The sequence below is a fragment of the Meles meles genome, chromosome 20, assembly GCF_922984935.1.
Source record: "Meles meles chromosome 20, mMelMel3.1 paternal haplotype, whole genome shotgun sequence".
In the NCBI taxonomy this organism is placed as follows: Eukaryota; Metazoa; Chordata; class Mammalia; order Carnivora; family Mustelidae; genus Meles; species Meles meles.
In genome coordinates, this window is record NC_060085.1 from 18,255,506 (window position 1) to 18,274,631 (window position 19,126).

Consider the following 19,126-nt stretch of genomic DNA (forward strand, 5'->3'; position numbering starts at 1 on the left):
GGTGTCCTGAGAAGGGATGTCCCCAGGAAGATGTGGGGATTGGGAAGAGAAACAGCTCAGGATACAATTCTGAAAGCCCCACCCACCCACCCATATTAGAGAAGGGTCCCTTGGAGGAGATTGAGAAGGAGTACCAGGGACATGAGAGGGAAACCAGGAGAGTGGCATCAGGGGCAATAGAGCAGGGGTCATCGGTTCCTGCGCAGGTAAAGACAAGGCTTGAGAGGGAACAGTGCATCCAGCGAGGGCTGGCCGGCCAACGGCAGCCTTGAGTGTGAGAGAGAGTGAAGAAGGGGGTCAGTGAAGGTAGATGACCCTTCCTCGGGCTTGGGTGGGGAGGAGCCAGGGCAATGGGCCCTAGCTGGGGGTGGCTTTGGCCATTTTTAGACTGAGAAAGGCAGTGGAGAAGACCCAAAAAGGGGGACAGCCAGAGCTGAGCCCCTGAGCTGTCCGAGGGCTGTGTCCAGAGAACAGGATTGGGGCCTTGAGGGTTTCCCTTACAACTGACTGCGGGGGTCAGGCTCTAGAGGACAGGTGGTTACTGTTATTATTCATTCCTCAAATGTTAACTGAGTGCCAACTTGATGCAAGGCAGTGCCTAGAGCTGGAGACTGAGTGGTGAATACGCTCTATTACCCTGATTCCTGGGGAGAAGGATGTTGGACAGCTGCCTGTCTCCCTTTTTCTTCGGGTACTCAACTCTCTTGAGCAGCCCTGGCAATGACACTCCCCTGTGGGGCCCAGGAGAGGCCAACACATTGCCGGGGCGATGGAGAAACTATTTCTTTAGTTGCACGTGAGGACCACTTGCACGCGTGTGGCAACGACAGGAGGGACTGAGGCAAGCCTCTGCCCACATCCTGGCAGGCAGCCGGTGACGGGTGGGTCAGGAAGGCTCCTGGTTGGGTCTTTTCGTCAGGCTCAGGCTGGGCATAAAGGAGCGACCTGCAGGTTGGGAGGAGGTCGACTTGGGGACCATGGAGACCCAGAGGGACAGCACCTCCCTGCAGCGGTGGTCACTGTGGCTACTGCTTCTCGGCCTGCTGATCACTCCGGCCACCACACGGACCCTTAGCTACAGGGAGGCTGTGCTCCGTGCTGTGGACAGCTTAAACCAGCGGTCCTCAGATGAGAATCTCTACCGTCTCCTCCAGCTGAACTCACAGCCCCAAGGAGTGAGTCGGGGAGGGTGACAGTGGGAGGGACGCTCTGCTCTGTCTGGCCAGCCAGGATGGCCGTGCTGTCCTTTCCTTTGTTCATGCTTTGCTCATGTCCAGAAGGCTTTTCTCTAAGTGTGGTCCCACCTCTTCCAGGTCCCACCTTCCCAGAGCTGTGTGCCACCCCCCAGCTCCCCAGCATGAGTGCTCCTTGCCTTAGAATCTGTGCTGTGTGAAGAGGTGCCAGTCCCATTCCGCCTTCTGGAAGTTCTGGGGATGAGTGGGATTACTGGCTCTGGGATGTGACTTCCCTGCCCACGAAACGGCTCTGCTCAGCCTTGAGATTCCAGTGGCAATGTCTTTGCCTCCAGGAGACCCCTGGTTTCCTGAGGCTCCCTGACAAGGGCGTGCCACTCATTAGAGCTTGTCTGAGGTCTGCTCATGCTCTCAGCTTGGGGAGGGCGGGAATGGGCTCTGCCCTCCTCACCTATGTGCCTTAGCTCGCAGCCAGCGTCAGACACATAGCAGGGGCTGTTGAAAGGCTGCCCTCCTAGCTAGGAGGTTGGTCGGGGCAGCTGGGCAGGGATACAGATTAGAGAAGGCAAACATGAGCCTGAGTCTGGTCTTCCCACTCCCTCCCCTGAGCAGGACCAGAACCCAAACATCCCACAGCCAGCAAGCTTCACCGTGAAGGAGACTGTGTGTCCCAAGACGGCACAGCAGCCCCTGGAGCAGTGTGATTTCAAGGACAATGGGGTAAGGCGGGGGGGCGCCCGCAGATGCCCCCCTGGGAGCTGAGCGAGTGGCTTCCTTGGACTATTTCCAGCCACTGGGGTGAGGCTGGGAGGTTATGGCACAGGGGTTCCAATTTGACCCAGAGCCTCCTCTTCTCAGCTGGTGAAACAGTGTGATGGGATAGTCAGCCTGGACGAGGACAAGAGCTACTTTGACATCAGCTGTGAGGAGGTGAGTGGCCCCTTCTGGGTTGCCGGGGTTAACAGGGAGTGATGTACAGAACATCCCATGGGCCACTTAACCATGTCACATCCATGCAGAGAAAGCCCTTCCTACCCTGGGCTCCTCCCTTAACCTGAGCCTCAGGTCTCCAGGACTGTCTCTGCAACCCCTTAGAACAGTGGTTCCCAAAGTGTGATCCTGAGAACCTGGGAATTTTTTAGAAATGCAAATTCTCGGGGCGCCTGGGTGGCTCAGTGGGTTAAGCCTCTGCCTTTGCCTCAGGTCATGATCTTAGAGTCCTCAGATCAAGTCGTGCATCAGGCTCTCTGCTCGGCAGAGAGCCTGCTTGCTCCTCTTTCTCTCTCTCTCTACTTGTGATCTCTCTCTGTCAAATAAATAAATAAATAAATAAATAAATAAATAAAAATGCAAATTCTCGGGGCACCTGGGTTACTCAGTGGGTTCAGCTTCTGCCTTTGGCTCAGGTCATGATCCCAGGGTCCTGGGATCCAGACCTGCATCAGGCTCTCTGCTCAGCAGGGAGCCTACTTCCCCCTCTCTCTTTGCCTGCCCCTCTGCCTACTTATGATCTCTCTCTCTCTCTGTCAAATAAATAAATAAATAAAATCTTTTTAAAAATGCAAATTCCCAGGCCCCACTCAGAGCTACAGAATCAAATTCTGGGTGGGTCCCTCAATTCGTACGTTAACAAACCCTCCAGGGGATTTGGACTACTTTTGAGACTTGAGAGCTAGTTTGAGTAATGAGCTTTCAGCTGTGAGACCTTGTGAAGCCCCTGCCTTCTCTAGGCCAGTTTTTCCTCCGTGGATGTAGGGATTCAATCAGCCACATACTCAGGAGGTTAGAGCCAGAGGATGATCTGAAGCCCCAAAGCTCTTGGGGTCGCCCAATAAGGGGAGTGTCTAGGATGGGAGGGGTTTCGTCTTGACCCTGGGTCCAGGCCAGCCCCCATAAAGAAACTGTTTCCTTTTGATGCACAGAACCTGGAAGTCAGCAAATTCGGATGGCTGGGCGATCTCCTCGGGAGAGTGGGACGGGGCATTCGCAATATTGGCAGGAGAATCAAAGGAATCTTTACGAAGTATCAGCCGCCCCAGGAAGAGTCCTAAGCGTCTGCTTTGCCCTGGCTCAGGCTTCTAGACCCTGAAAAATAAATTTTTGTGAAAGCAACTTCCTCCAAGCTTCAATTTTACTTGTCTTGCCTCTTACTTACCATGACAGAATCTTCAATCCTGGGAGGGCTTGCGTGTGTGTGCGCGCGCGTGTGTGTGTGTGAGCACGAACATGCACCCATGCAAAACACAGAGGTCTGTGCCGCTCTTCCACCCGGAAGGGCATGGGGTGAGGCTGGAGGGCTCAGAGGGCAAGGACGGTGTCTCCATTCTCAGGGTTCTTCCCCATGCCCTTCAGATGCCTCCCACCATCCTCGTTGAACACCAGCAGTGGTGAAGGAGATGCACCCTGTGTGTAGTGGTAGTGGAAAGGCTGCAGAGCTGTTCCTGCTCCCATGGACATAACAGCTGGGGGAGGGGCCAGGCATTCTGTCCAACACAGAGAGGCAGTTCAGTCTCCTGGCTGGCTGGGTTCTAAGGTCAGCCTGCTGGTACAATTCCCATGAAGTTCCAATTCCCCTTGAAAAGCCTAACTCTGGGGTTGCCTGGGTGGCTCAGTGGGTTAAATCCTCTGCCTTCTGCTCAGGTCATGGTCCCAGGGTCCAGGGATCGAGCCCGGCATCAGGCTCTCTGCCTGGCGGGGAGCCTGCTTCCCTCTCTCTCTCTGCCTGCCTCTCTGCCTACTTGGGATCTCTGTCAAATAAATAAATAAAATCTTAAAAAAAAAAAAAGAACATAGAGCCTCGACCATGGACTGTAGCTGTCTTTATAGCCTTAGCACCCAGAACCGGGGATGCACCAGGGCACCTGGAGTGAATGAATCCCATTTTATTTTGTTTTGTTTGAAGAGTTATTTATTTATTTGAGAGAGAGACAGCTTGTGCGAGGGAGTATGAGTGTGGGGGAGGGACAGAGGGAGAAGGAGAGAGAGAATCTCAAGCCTCCTCCTGGCTGAGCGTGGAGCCAGAAGCAGGGCTTGATCCCACCACCCTGAGATCATGACCTGAGCCAAAAATCAAGAGCAGATGCTTAAGGGACTGAGCCACCCAAGCGCCCCGTGAATCCTATTTTATATCCCCCTCTGCTCAACACCGGAATACTTTTCAGTAATAGCTCTGTATAAGTCAGTAATAATTTTTATTTTCTCGATTTATTCTTCAGATTTCTAACAACCTAAAGGGGGGGGGAATTGAAATTTAAAGTCATTTGAATTCAATAAAATATTATATATATGTGAACATAGCCTGATCACACCGCTCTGAGGACTTCATTGGGTTATTACGGCAGCGCTGACCTTCTGGGCTGGACACGACAGGCAACAACACACAACAGAGGCAATAGGTGAAGCACAGAGCGACCAACTGACACCCGCATGCGGTGCTCCTTTCCTAGACGGTGTTCACTGAGTCAGGGGGTTAATAAGCAAGTCACAGGTAAAGTGCCTTCCCCTTGGTTAGTTGCAGGGGCAGTCGTGCAATCCCAACTGTGCCATTTGTTGTATGTTGGCCTTGGCCTATCGATGGCCAGTGTTGTGGCTAGAGCAGCCCTCATGGTTCTTGTTATAATTGCAAGATGCCCTTCAGCTGTAACCGTTAGGAAACTCTGAAAGAAAAAAAAGCAAGTGTATTACTTGTAAGACCTGGGAACTACAAGGCACACTTAGGGCCACACAAAGAGTCCCCAGAAAGAGAGAAGAAGTAAGAGAGGGGGTTCTGCCTTTGTTGGGGTTGAGTGTGAGGGCCTTGGCTCACTTACTACTGACAAATTTAAGGAAGAGAAAAAAACCAAGTGGTCCAAATGGTCAGTTACCGAAATCAACCAAGATCTTAAAACAAAGGACCTTCGGTGTGGGGAGGTGGCCTGGCTTTTTTGTTTGTTTGTACGTTTTGTTTATTGGGCCTCTCAAGTTTTGCTTCCCTCTGCCATCCAGGAGTTCCTCTATTTTTCATGCCGGTCACTAATCATTTGCCAGACATTCCATGTTAATGCTCTGAAGAGGGCTACTTGGTGGCCTGGCTTTTTACCTAGCCGAGTGTCTGGCCATGTGTATATTTGAGACAGCCACCTTTGCTATTTTATTATTTATTTTATTTTATTTTTTAAAGATTTAAAAAAAAACTGACACAGAGACAGATGATGAGTAGGCAGAGAGGCAGGCAGAGAGAGAGAGGGAAGCAGGCTCCCCGCTGAGCAGAGAGCCCGACCTGGGGCTCGATCCCAGGACACGGGGATCATGACCTGAGCTGAAGGCAGAGGCCTAACCTACTGAGCCACCCAGGTGCCCCAATTTTATTTTATTTTTTAAAGTAAGCCTTACATCCAATGTGGGATTTGAACTCATGACCCTGAGATCAAGAGTCTAGTTACTGAACCAGCCAGGCACCCCTGAGATAGCTATCTTTGAAGTGGATACCTGGGCAATCAAATCTTTTTTTTTTTTTAAGATTTTATTTATTTATTTATTTATTTGTCAGAGAGAGAGAGAGAGAGATCACAAGTAGGCAGAGAGGCAGGTAGAGAGACAGGAGGAAGTAGGCTCCCTGCTGAGTAGAGAGCCCCATGCAGGGCTCTATCCCAGGACCCTCAGACCATGACCAAGCCACAGGCAGAGGGTCAACCCGGTGAGCCACCCAGGCACCCAAGAGTCAGCTTCTAAATGGGCTGAGCCACTCAGGCAGCCCTCCAGCTCATTCATTTTATATTTTTAATTACAGAGAGCAAGAGTGGGAGCAGGGTAGGAGGAGGGGCAGAGGCCGTGGAAGAAGCCAACTCCCTGCTGAGGACCCAGGACCCTGGAATCACGATCTGAGCCAAAGGCAGACACTTACCCTACTGAGGCACCCAAGTGCCCCCAGCTCATTCGTTTTAAATGGCTGCCCTGTAGACCACAGAGTGGACATACCCTTTCTCACTGACATGTGTTTGGATAATTTCTGGTCCCCACTAGGCCCAGCAAAGCTGCATGGAGCATCTTGGTTCATGCCTCCTCACCCGCATCCTTGAGGGAGGTTCCTGAAGAGTGGGGCTTCGGGGGGGCACACCGGCAATGGCCTGGGCTTCTCCTGGTGAGCAGGTCCCGGGATGGGGGGAAGGTGCGGATCGATGGCTGCCATCCCCTTCTCCCTCAGGAGGGTCTCTGATCCCTCACCCCGAAGTTTACGTGGGAGGCATTCCTCCATGGAGAAGACAATGGCCTTGCAAGCAGGTGTAATAACATCTTCTGTGTTACTGATAAGGAGGAGGGGCAGCTGGTGGACATCTTGTTGAGGTTCGCATTACATGGTCAGCAGGTTAGGCAGGGGCAACCCAAGTCACTCAGCGGGGCCCTGCTGGTTCACGTACACCACTTAGCATGGATGGCCTGGAAGCCCGGGGCTCTAGGGCGGGGACAGAGGAGGTGTTCACGCACAAGCGAGGCCGTGCTGTGTCCAGACAGGGCCGAGCATGACAGGGAAGGACATCTGTCTCAGCCAGACCAGGAGGGGGAATAGAGGCGGACTGGGAAAGGTGCGAGTCCAGAGTTGGGGTGAGGTGGTGATACCTCTCCTACACTGACCTCTGCAGGACCATCAGCTCCCACCTCTTGGGCTGGTGTCCTTCGCTGGGTTCACAGTGGGCATGGGGTGATGGGGGGGCCCAGAACCTAGCCTGAGCGTCTCAGGGCCTAGTTACCACAGCCTCTGAGATCTTGACCCTGCTCTACTTTGGCTTGTCCCTTTGCTCCAGGCCAAGGGTATGGCAGGAAAGTGGAGCGAGCACCCAGAAGGACCAGTTAGTTCTATGGCTTGTTCTGTTCTCCCTCTGAGCTGCTCAGTTATGCCTGAGGCGATGTGAGTTGGGCTCACACTCCCTTGTAGTGAGCGGTAAAGCAGTGATTCAAACATCCATCCGCCTGATCCTGGAGTCTATGGTCCTGATCAGCCCTTGGGGGTGGCTCTTCCCCCTGTTGATAGTAACATCTATAGTGGACCACGTGCTTTATCTGCTTGGACTCCTTTACCAGACCTCATGCTTTATCAGCCACTGAGGTCTGTGCTTGCCAAGGCCAACTGTACAGGGGGGAAAATGGACGGACAGAGAAGCTGGGAAGCTACTTGCCCAAAAGAACAAAGCAAGTAAGTGGCAGAGCTGGGACTTCAGCTTGGGCACCTAGCACCAGCTTCTCTGCCCTTGGCCACTTCATGGCGTGGTCTTCATCAAAACCTACTTTGCTGGAGCCAATCCCATCTCCTTTTCCCTCACTCCCACCCCCGGGGGGAGGGGCAGAAGAACCACTTTTTTTTTCCCAATTTTCATTCCAATTCGTTAATGATATAGTGTTATATTAGTTTCAGGTGTGCATTGTAGCGATTCAACACTTCCATGCACCACGGGGAGCTCATCACAGCCAGCTCTGTCCTTATTCCCCTTCACCTGTTTCACCCACCAACCCCCCCATCTTCAGTTTGTTCCCTGTAGCTAAGAGTCTGTTTCTTGGCTTCCTCTCTCTTTCTCTTTTCCTTTGCTCATTTGTTTTGTTTCTTGAATTCCACAGATTCACACGGTATGTGTCTGTCTCCGACTGAGCACTTATTCCGCTTCCCATTATACTCTGCAGCTCTGTCCATGTCCTTGCAGATGGAAAAGATCCATTTTTTTTTAAGATTTTCTTTATTTATTTGACAACAGATCACAAGGAGGCAGAGAGGCAGGCAGTGGGGGTAGGAGGCAGACTCCCCACTGAGCAGAGAGCCTGATGTGGGGCTTAATCCAAGGACCCTGAGACCATGACCTAAGCCAAAGGTAGAGGCTTTAACCCACTGAGCCACCCAGGCGCCCCAAGATCCACTTTCTTGCGGAGTTTCCCTAGTTTCTTTCTGGGAGACATTGCCTAGATCCCCTCTCATTTATGCAAAAGCTGACAAGGGCCCTGGTGGAGTCTGGGAGGCTCATGGGCTTCCTGGCTCTGCTCCCAGTGCCCCCTTGGTGGGGTGGAGCTGAGATAATCCTGAGTGTCCCTTCCTGAGCTCCCAGGGCAGGGCAGCCCACTATCCACCGCATACTAAGTCCCTCTGGGGTCCAGACCTGGGCACAGATGAGCTGGTCTCACCCCGTGGGGGCCACCGCCTGGAGGAAGACAGACAAGGTCCATGTCAGTCAGGTATCCCGGCCTAAGACTCCAACGCTTTTTCCTACCTCGGGTCTTCCTGCTGTGCCTCCCCCAGCCCTCCCCGCCTGCCCCTCTCAGGAGCCAGTACCACAATCAGCTCACTCCCTACCTCCTCAGGATGCCCCAAGAGGGGTTCTGTACTTGTTGTCTCCATCCTAGTACATTTTGCACACCCCTCACAGACTCACGACTCCCCCACAGAGACTGCACTGTGGGGCACGGTGCTGAAAGAGAGCTGTGTTCAGGGAGCCTCAGGAGCTGGGGCCAAGGACAGTCAGGGTGGGCTTTCCAGAGGAGGGGAGCCTTCTTCTGAAGGAGCCTGGGACCCTGGCAGGTCAGGGAGGCTGGGCTGTGGGGAGTGGGGAGAGGGTGCTCCAGCAGAGGAAAGCAGCCTGTCCTCTGGGGGGCCCCACTGAGCCTGTTCAGGCAGGAGGGAGTCCTGGCTGGTGGGAGGCCAGAGGCCAGCTCACAAAGCTCCAGAGTGCCCCCTAGGGTCCAACGACGGGGTGCGGGGTGGGGGTGTGTGCTGTGGGTGCTGAGCCCCAGCACTCCCCTGCCACATCCTGTGACCTTGCTAAGCCCCCTTCTGCCTCTCTCTGGGGACCTCAGTTACTCCTTCTGAGCAATGGGGAGTGGGATAGAGTTGATACGCACCTCTTTGTGCCTGTTTGGAGCTCTTACTTACTTTCTTTTTTTTTCCCCCAAGATTTTATTTATTTATTTGACAGAGAAGTCTGTTGTTCAGTCTGTGGCTGGGAACCTGGAACTTTTGCCGAGGGCCTTGACTTTCCACAAAAAGCTAAGCCTGCAAGAATCCCAGGAAGGCTGCTCCCCAGAGAAGTCCGAGAGTCCTTGCCACATGGACTCGGCCAGAGCCCCAAGTGTGAGGGTGTGGGGACCCAGGGAACATTTGGAGGAGCAGGTGGGGCCCTGGAAATCACACAGAGACTCAAGGGAGCAGAGTGAGACCCTAAGGCCTGGAGACAAAATCCCACAGAGCACAGTGAGGGCTTGGGGGACAGGGGGAGGGATCCTGGGGAGCAGAGAGGGATTCCTGGGGACCTGACTGAGCCCTGCCCCCTGGCAAAAGCAGTCAGCTGGCTAAGGATTAAATAGCTTAATTTACCAAAGTTCCCTGGAGAGACCACTTTTAGGCAACCATGGAGCATTGAGAACCTTATACAAACAGGCCCATTAGGTGACTCACCTCAGAGCATCCATAAGCCCTAGCTGACCACTGAGTTACTGACCGGGACATCGGACACGGCACCAGGAAAGGGGGATTCTTTTTTTTTTTTTTATAAACATATAATGTATTTTTATCCCCAGGGGTACAGGTCTGTGAATCTCCAGGTTTACACACTTCACAGCACTCATCATAGCACACACCCTCCCCAATGTCCATAACCCCACTCCCCCTCTCCCAACCTCCCCTCCCCCCAGCAACCCTCAGTTTGTTTTGTGAGATTGAGTCACTTATGGTTTGTCTCCCTCCCAATCCCATCTTCAGGAAAGGGGAATTCTGTATGTTCCCGTACCTCCTCACCTTCTCTCTAAACTACAGGCCCCACCCCCACCCCTGTGTGTCCTCAGCTTCCTTGCAGTGTACGGGATACACTTCTGTCTCCTTTGTTCTTCTGCCTTGGGTGAATTCTTTCCCTGCCTACAAGGCTGGCCTCTACCCAGTAGGACTGTCCCACATTTGGTGGCCCCCTCCCACCAGAGTGCACCACATTACCAACACTTTGCTTTTTCTCTTTTTGGTTTTTTTTTTTAAACAAGGTTACTTTAAAAAAAATTTTTTTAAACATTTTATCTATTTATTGGAGAGAGAGAGAGAGCGAGAGAGCATGAGAGAGCATGAGAGGGGAGGGTCAGAGGGAGAAGCAGACTCCCTGCTGAGCAGGGAGCCTGCTGTGGGACTTGATCCAGGACTCTGAGATCATGACCTGAGCCAAAGGCAGTTGCCTAACCAGCTGAGCCACCCAGGCGCCCATTTTTTTTTTTTTTAAGATTTTATTTCTTTATTTGACAGAGAGAGAGATCACAAGTTGGCAGAGAGTGAGGGGGAAGCAAGCTCCCTGCCAAGCAGAGAGCCTGATGTGGGGCTCCATCCCAGGACCCAGGGACCATGACCTGAGCCGAAGGCAGAGGCTTTAATCCACTGAGCCCCCCAGGCGCCCCACCAGCACTTTGTTCTAATGACCCTTCATTCCTAATATAGTCTTTTGAACACGTTTTTCGTAGTGACATTTCTCAGATATGTTAAGGAGATTGAATGCTGAGTTTGGGGAGTTTGTTCTTATGGGTTTGTCTTTTTATTATAAAACATAGTCTTTTTTGCTCTACAATAAATACTAGCGCTGTACAAATGAAAAGTTTAGTTCTTTTGATATCCATTAAATATTGAGTAATTTTTGATGTGCCTTCTTTCAGTATCTTAAGAATACTGCTGTTTCGGGGCGCCTGGGTGTCTCAGTGGGTTAAGCCTCTGCCTCTGACTCAGGTCATGGCCCCAGGGTCCTGGGATCCAGCCCCACATTAGGCTCTCTGCTTGAGAGGGAGCTTGCTTCCCTCTCACTCTCTGCCTGCGTCTCTGCCTACTTGTGATCTCTCTCTCTCTGTCAAATAAATAATAAATAAAATCTTAAAAAAAAAAAGAATCCTGCTGTTTTTCAGACTGAGCAATTCACAAAATCTAGCAAGTGAGTTGATTAATCAAAAAGGGCCCTCAAACATTCTGTACCCTTTACAGGAATTCATGTTATAGGAGATTGGTTTGAACACTTTGAAGATTTATCTGTAGTTCTACTGAGTCTGCTTTTATTTCTCTTCATAATGAATTTGAGCAGACATGGAAACATAAACTGGGGTGGTGAACCCGAAAAGAGGGAGACAGAGGAGGAGGCTGAGGACACAGGGAGGGTGGGGTTCCGGGAACACTGGAAGCCTGACCAACCTGACACTCTCAGGCCCTGTGACTCCACTCCTCCCCTGTCCCACAGAGAGAGACATGAGTACGTTTTGGACAAATCAGTAAATTTTGTCAACTGTGTGAATGGATCATTTAGAAATCATCATGGAGAAACCTTGAAAACATTATGCTAAGTGAAAGAAACGAAACCGTTTACATGAAATGTTCAGAATAGGAAAGTTCATAGAGACAGAAAGTAAATTAGTGATTGCCTAGGGTTGGAGTGTTAGCTGGGGGCGAGGAATGGGGAGTGACTGCCAACAGGGTTTTCTTTTCTTCTTTTTTTTTAGGATTTATTTATTTATTTTAGGAGACTGAGAGCATGCACAAGAGAGCAGGGGGAGGGTCAGAGGGAGAGGGAGAGAGACACGCTACAGAACGTAGAGTCCGAGATAGGCCTCAATCTCAGGAACCCTGAGACCATGACCTGAGCCAAAATCAAGAGCCGGATGCTTAACAAACTGAGCCACCCAGGTGCCCCTCCAGGGGGTTTCTTTTGGGGATGATGAAAATGTTCTAAAACTGACTGTGGTGCTGGTTTGCAGAACTTGTGAATATTCTAAAATTGATCAATTTTATACTTTATTTTTTTCATGTTCTCTCTTTTAAATTTTATTGTTTAGTGCCCTGTATCATTTTAAGATCTTTATTTATGTATGTATTGGACACAGAGAGAGAGATCACAAGCAGGCAGAAAGGCAGAGAGAGGGAAGCAGACTCCCCACTAAGCAGAGATCCCGATGTGGGCCTTGATCACAGGACAATGAGATCATGACCTGAGCCAAAGGCAGAGGCCTAACCCACTGAGCCACCCAGGTGCACCCAACTTTATACTTTAAATGGGTGAACGGTGTGACATGTCACTCATATCTCAGTAAAGCTATTACAACAGAAATATTGATTTGGGACGAGCTTCTGCTTCCCAACCCCTACAGCTACATGCAACAGATACAAGTTACAGGTGTGTGTTGCCTGGCCTGCAAGAGAGGGGGGAGGACGGTGGTCATGTGCCTTCCTGACTTCAGTCACATCACTCTGGGGGCTCCCTGGTGGGGCATCTAGAAGGGAAGGTTGAAAGAGGGAGGCTCATCAGGGCTTCTGGCTTCGCTCCTGTTGCCTCGGCCCCAACGACCTGGAGACACAGAAATGTTGGAGTTGCACAGGGTTTATGGATCACTGACAAGAAGAGAGACTGGGAATGGGGTTCAGAGCTGGGCAAGGTCACCAGGCAAGCAGGAGGGGCTGCCCAGGTCAGGAAGCTGAAGGTCTCATCTTCCTCATTGGCGGCAAATGTGGAGATGGGAAGTCTGATTTTGCAATGGGTCCCTGTCCCGCGGTGGGTATTCTTGCACAGGCCAGGGTGGGATTGCACACAGTGGCCTTGCCTTTCCCAGGAGGACACATTCTTTGGTTTGACACTTCCTTTCTCCCCCACCATATACCTTGCAACCACCACCAGGGGAAGACAGATGGGCCCTAAAGCTGACATCCGGGCAATATCTGGGTTTCCCCTTTCTGGCTGGACAGAGCTTCCTGGGACACCATGTCCCAGGCCCCTCTTGGGAATCACTCCAGAAAACAAAGGCATATGTGCTAGAAATGACCCATCACCACCCCCAGGATGTGGAGCTTCTCTTTCGACAGCTGTTCTCTAAAGCTGGCTCTGGACCCACTGGTTGTTGGAGCCCTCTGAGGGCAGAGCCCAGTGCCGGGTCCTGAGAGGCGCCCAAAGATGAAATGGGTCCTCTCCCCTAGGGAACCTGTGAGATGAAGGGAATGCAGAGGCTTGCCCTCGGGAGCCTCTGTCTGGGGACAAACTTGGCACATTTGGGAAGCCGTGGGGGGAGGCTAGACAGATGGAGTGGCTTTGGGGACTTCAAGTTTGAGGGGGCAGCTCAGGCCTCATGACTCTTGCCTAAAGGGATAGGTAGCCTTATCCTGGGGACGAGCCTCAGACTAAAGGGCAGGTTGGTGAGCTGCCTCCCATCCTGTGGTTGGGTGTGGGGTGCATCATAGAGGATGCCAGTTGGGGGTGACATTGGGCCAGACCTCCCAGAGGGGCTGACTCCGAGGAAAAAGGTAACAGGACCCTGGGGCAGTGGGTGTTGGTGTTGGCAAGGAGGGCACAGCTCCCAAACCTGCGTGTGGGCATGCACCTGTTGGGGCACGGTTGAGTTGGAGTCACTGCTGGGCAAGGAGACCTGACCCTGACCTCACTCACCAAAATCCCCCGGGAGGGCAAGACGTGACAGGACACATGTGTCCCCATGCAGACATTGCAGGACATGGAATCCCCTTCCTGAAGATGAGGACAGCCCACTGAGGCCCAGGAAAACAAAGCAACTTGTTCCAAGTCACACAGCTAGGAAAAGATGGTGCTTGCGATGCCCCCATTCCAGGTCGTCTGGCGGTCCGGTCCTGCAGCGGGGAGAGGCACCCAATGGGAATTGCGGAGTCTGGGCAGAACCCATGCAAAGCCCTGCTTGACCAAGAGGCCACTGAGGCAACAGCTGCCTGTGAAACGAGGTTACACAGCAGCCCATTTCTCCTTCCTTCTCCCAGGACTGAGTGTGCAACCAGCATCATGCGTCCAGGCTGCCACGTCCTGGGGTGCCCCGCCCGAGCCTCCAAGAGTCCCATGGGCCCCTGGAGACAGAAACTTCCCCAAGGCTCAAGCCTCAAGTCGTTGCACAGGGGAGCTGGGACTAGCATGGCCTCTGGACCCTTCTGTCATTCTGGCTGATCGTTTCTCCCAGCGATGCTCTCTCCACACCCCCCAGACCCAGCCACCCTAGCTGGAGGTCTCAACCAGAGCATTGGACAGAGACAGTCATCTGGGGTCAAGTCAGAGGCGACTTTCTGGAAAAGCAAAGAGGAGTAAAGAGGAGGAGTTGCTCTGACTGGTCAGAGTTCATGGGGAGCCTTCACAAGGCGGAGGGGCATGCCGAGCGGAAGGATCAGGTGCAGAGGTCAAGCAAGAGAAGGAGGCTCAGAGGAGTCTGGGCCATTTGCGTATTTAAGGCATTCTGGTGTCCGGGGTGTGCAGGACTGCGGGTGACGGCAAGGGGCAGCAACAAGACTCCAGGCTCTGGGGGCACCTGGGTGGCTCAGTCGGTTAAGCGTCTGCCTTCGGCTTAGGTTATGATCTCAGCATCCTGGGATCGAGCCCCACATCGGGCTCCCTGCTCAGCGGGAGTCTGCTTCTCCCTCTCCCACTCCCCCTGCTCATGCTCTCTCTCTTGTTCTCCCTCTCTCTCTCAAAGTAATAAATAAAATCTTAAAGAAAGAAAAAGAAGGAAACCAGGACAGAGGGCTATGGGGGAGGTCAGAAGGGATTGTTCCCAGGAAGAAGTTGCAGGCGGGGCACACCCCAAGCTTTCATCTCAGGGTTCATGCAATGGCACTGAGCAAAACAGCAGGCCCGGTGACCTACTGGAGACAAGCAGGGGTATTCATGGGGGTCTTGGATGTAGAGATACAGACCAGGTCTGTCTCCGATAACTGGTGTCTTGAGAAGGGATGTCCCCAGGGAGATGTGGGGATTGGGAAGAGAAACAGCTCAGGATACAATTCTGAAAGCCCCCCCCACCCCCCCATATTAAGAGAAGGGTCCCTTGGAGGAGATTGAGAAGGAGTACCAGGGACATGAGAGGGAAGCCAGGAGAGTGGCACGAGGGACATTGGAGCAGGGGTCATCGGTTCCTGCGCAGGTAAAGACAAGTCTTGAGAGGGAACAGTGCATCCAGCGAGGGCTGGCCGGCCGACGGCAGCCGTGAGTGTGAGAGAGAGTGAAGAAGGGGGTCAGTGAAGGTAGATGACCCTTCCTCGGGCTTGGGTGGGGAGGAGCCAGGGCAATGGGCCCTGGCTGGGGGTGGCTTCGGCCATTTTTAGACTGAGAAAGGCAGTGGAGAAGACCCAAAAAAGGGGACAGCCAGAGCTGAGCCCCTGAGCTGTCCGAGGGCTGGGTCCAGAGAATAGGATTGGGGCCTTGAAGGATTCCCTTACAACTGACTACGGGGGTCAGGCTCTAGAGGACGGGTGGTTACTGTTATTATTCATTCCTCAAATGTTAACTGAGTGCCAGCTGGATGCAAGGCAGTGCCTAGAGCTGGAGATTGAGTGGTGAATACGCTCTATTACCCTGATTCCTGGGGAGAAGGATGTTGGACAGCTGCCTGTCTCCCTTTTTCTTCGGGTACTCAACTCTCTTGAGCAGCCCTGGCAATGACACTCCCCTGTGGGGCCCAGGAGAGGCCAACACATTGCCGGGGCGATGGAGAAACTATTTCTTTAGTCGCACGTGAGGACCACTTGCACGCGTGTGGCAACGACAGGAGGGACTGAGGCAAGCCTCTGCCCACATCCTGGCAGGCAGCTGGTGACGGGTGGGTCAGGAAGGCTCCTGTTTGGGTCTTTGCGTCAGGCTCAGGCTGGGCATAAAGGAGCGACCTGCAGGTTGGGAGGAGGTCGACTTGGGGACCATGGAGACCCAGAGGGACAGCACCTCCCTGCAGCGGTGGTCACTGTGGCTACTGCTTCTCGGCCTGCTGATCACTCCGGCCACCACACGGACCCTTAGCTACAGGGAGGCTGTGCTCCGTGCTGTGGACAGCTTAAACCAGCGGTCCTCAGATGAGAATCTCTACCGTCTCCTCCAGCTGAACTCACAGCCCCAAGGAGTGAGTCGGGGAGGGTGACAGTGGGAGGGACGCTCTGCTCTGTCTGGCCAGCCAGGATGGCCGTGCTGTCCTTTCCTTTGTTCATGCTTTGCTCATGTCCAGAAGGCTTTTCTCTAAGTGTGGTCCCACCTCTTCCAGGAAACCTTCCCAGAGCTGTGTGCCACCCCTCAGCTCCCCCAGCATGAGCGTTCCTTGCCTTAGAATCTGTGCTGTGTGAAGAGGTGCCAGTCCCATTCCGCCTTCTGGAAGTTCTGGGGATGAGTGGGATTACTGGCTCTGGGATGTGACTTCCCTGCCCACGAAACGGCTCTGCTCAGCCTTGAGATTCCAGTGGCAATGTCTTTGCCTCCAGGAGACCCCTGGTTTCCTGAGGCTCCCTGACAAGGGCGTGCCACTCATTAGAGCTTGTCTGGGGTCTGCTCATGCTCTCAGCTTGGGGAGGGCGGGAATGGGCTCTGCCCTCCTCACCTATGTGCCTTAGCAGGCAGCCAGCGTCAGACTCATAGCAGGGGCTGTTGAAAGGCTGCTCTCCTAGCTAGGAGGTTGGTGGGGGCACGGGCTGGGGCAGCTGGGCAGGGATACAGATTAGAGAAGGCAAACATGAGCCTGAGTCTGGTCTTCCCACTTCCTCCCCTGAGCAGGATGAGAACCCAAACATCCCACAGCCAGCAAGCTTCACCGTGAAGGAGACTGTGTGTCCCAAGACGACACAGCAGTCCCTGGAGCAGTGTGATTTCAAGGACAATGGGGTAAGGCGGGGGGGCGCCCGCAAATGCCCCCCTGGGAGCTGAGCAAGTGGCTTCCTGGGACTATTTCCAGCCACTGGGGTGAGGCTGGAAGGTTATGGCACAGGGGTTCCAATTTGACCCAGAGCCTCCTCTTCTCAGCTGGTGAAACAGTGTGATGGGACAGTCAGCCTGGACGAGGACAAGAGCTACTTTGACATCAGCTGTGAGGATGTGAGTGGCCCCTTCTGGGTTGCCGGGGTTAACGGGGGTGGTGTACAGAACATCCCATGGGCCACTTAACCATGTCACATCCATGCAGAGAAAGCCCTTCCTACCCTGGGCTCCTCCCTTAACCTAAGCCTCAGGTCTCTAGGACTCTCTCTGCAACCCCTTAGAACAGTGGTTCCCAAAGTGTGATCCTGAGAACCTGGGAATTTGTTAGAAATGCAAATTCTCGGGGAACCTGGGTTGCTCAGTGGGTTAAGCTTCTGCCTTTGGCTCAGGTCATGATCCCAGGGTCTTGGGATCCAGACCAGCATCAGGCTGCTCAGCAGGGAGCCTACTTCCCCCTCTCTCTCTGCCTGCCTCTCTGTCTACTTGTGATCTCTCTCTCTCTCTGTCAAATAAATAAATAAATAAAATCTTTTTAAAAATGCAAATTCGCAGGCCCCACTCAGACCTACAGAATCAAATTCTGGGGTGGGGCCCAGCAATTTGTACTTTAACAAACCCTCCAGGGAATTCAGACTCCTTTTGAGGCTTGAGAGCTAGTTTGAGTAATGAGCTTTCAGCTGTGAGACCCTGTGAAGCCCCTGCCTTCTCTAGGCCAGTTTCTTCCTCTGTGGATGTAGGGATTCAATCAACCACATACTAAGGAGGTTAGAGCCAGAGGATGACCTGAAGCCCCAAAGCTCTTGGGGTGGCCCAATAAGGGGAGTGTCTAGGATGGGAGGAGTTTCGTCTTGACCCTGGGTCCAGGCCAGCCCCCATAAAGAAACTGTTTCCTTTTGATGCACAGAACCTGGAAGTCAGCAAATTTAGCCGGCTGGGCAATCGCTTCAGGGGAGTGTGGCAGATTATTCGGGATTGGATTAGGAGAAATCTCCCGAGAATATGAGGACTCTATGAACTACCAGCCGCCCCACGAAGAGTCCAAAGCATCTGCTTTGCCCTGGCTCAGGCTTCTAGACCCTGAAAAATAAATTTTGTGAAAGAAACTTCCTCCAAGCTTCAATTTTACTTGTCTTGCCTCCTACTTACCATGACAGAATCTTCAATCCTGGGAGGGCTTGCGTGTGGGTTCGCGTATGTTTTGTGTGTGCGCGCGAACACGCACCCATGCAAAATACAAAGGCTGTGCGGCTCTTCCACCCGGAAGGGCGTGGGGTGAGGCTGGAGGGCTCAGAGGGCAAGGACGGTGTCTCCATTCTCAGGGTTCTTCCCCATGCCCTTCAGATGCCTCCCACCATCCTCGTTGAACACCAGCAGTGGTGAAGGAGATGCACCCTGTGTGTAGTGGTAGTGGAAAGGCTGCAGAGCTGTTCCTGCTCCCGTGGACATAACAGTTGGGGAGGGGCCAGGCATTCTGTCCAACACAGAGAGGCAGTTCAGTCTCCTGGCTGGCTGGGTTCTAAGGTCAGCCTGCTGGTACAATTCCCATGAAGTTCCAATTCCCCTTGAAAAGCCTAACTCTGGGGGTGCCTGGGTGGCTCGGTGGGTTAAAGCCTCTGCCTTCTGCTCAGGTCATGGTCCCAGGGTCCAGGGATCGAGCCCGGCATCAGGCTCTCTGCTTGGCGGGGAGCCTGCTTCCTCCTCTCTCTCTTTCCTCCTCTCTGCCTACTTGGGATCTATCTCTGTCAAATAAATAAATAAAATCTTTAAAAAAAGAAAAAAGAAAAGCCTAACTGTGGAAAAGCCCACCACTCCTGGCATCTCCTCTGGCATTGGAAAACATCACTGTTTCTTTAGCTGGGTAGCAGATATAAGTTTAGGGCTTTTGTTTAGGCATTATATGGTACCAACATTTGGAACTGTTAAAAGCAAGAATCTTGCTCAACCGGTTGAAGAGCTCTGGCTAGTAGAGACATGGGTGCTTAGGACATTGTCAGTGTCTTCCCCTCTTGGCATTCAGTAGCTACTAGAAGCACCTGTGACTATTTGCCAGGGGAGTTGGCACTCCAGGGAGTAGCCTCAACCAAAGATTGGCAGGAGTTGGTGGAAAAATATTTTCTCTTCCTTGGTCTTAGGTGAATCCACGCCAAGATGGGTTACACATCGCTCATGTCCCCAGTTGGTTGTGGCTTTGCTGCCCACAACAATGACCTGTTTACTAACACACCCTATTCTGGC

General features: G+C 52.8%; 2 protein-coding genes across 2 annotated transcripts; both read left to right on the forward strand.

The window, feature by feature from the left end:
- The first annotated feature begins 977 nt into the window (after positions 1–977).
- On the forward strand, positions 978–3,250 carry LOC123933146 (cathelicidin-6-like). Its single transcript, XM_045992127.1, has 4 exons — positions 978–1,175; positions 1,806–1,913; positions 2,052–2,123; positions 3,116–3,250. Exons 1-4 carry the CDS (start codon positions 978–980, stop codon positions 3,242–3,244), a joined length of 507 nt encoding a protein of 168 aa, XP_045848083.1. The 3' UTR covers positions 3,245–3,250.
- A 12,601-nt stretch (positions 3,251–15,851) lies between these two features.
- Positions 15,852–17,921, forward strand: LOC123933181 (cathelicidin-6-like). Its single transcript, XM_045992200.1, has 4 exons — positions 15,852–16,049; positions 16,691–16,798; positions 16,937–17,008; positions 17,796–17,921. Exons 1-4 carry the CDS (start codon positions 15,852–15,854, stop codon positions 17,892–17,894), a joined length of 477 nt encoding a protein of 158 aa, XP_045848156.1. The 3' UTR covers positions 17,895–17,921.
- Positions 17,922–19,126: the final 1,205 nt, after the last annotated feature.

Excerpts from the sequence above, each read along its gene's own strand:
- LOC123933146 (XM_045992127.1), top strand. The coding sequence starts at position 978 with ATGGAGACCCAGAGGGACAGCACCTCCCTGCAGCGGTGGTCACTGTGG. Across the intron at positions 1,176-1,805 it reads TGAACTCACAGCCCCAAGGA|GACCAGAACCCAAACATCCC; the intron begins GTGAGTCGGGGA and ends TCCCCTGAGCAG. Across the intron at positions 2,124-3,115 it reads TTGACATCAGCTGTGAGGAG|AACCTGGAAGTCAGCAAATT; the intron begins GTGAGTGGCCCC and ends TTTGATGCACAG.
- LOC123933181 (XM_045992200.1), top strand. The coding sequence starts at position 15,852 with ATGGAGACCCAGAGGGACAGCACCTCCCTGCAGCGGTGGTCACTGTGG. Across the intron at positions 16,799-16,936 it reads GTGATTTCAAGGACAATGGG|CTGGTGAAACAGTGTGATGG; the intron begins GTAAGGCGGGGG and ends TCCTCTTCTCAG. Across the intron at positions 17,009-17,795 it reads TTGACATCAGCTGTGAGGAT|AACCTGGAAGTCAGCAAATT; the intron begins GTGAGTGGCCCC and ends TTTGATGCACAG.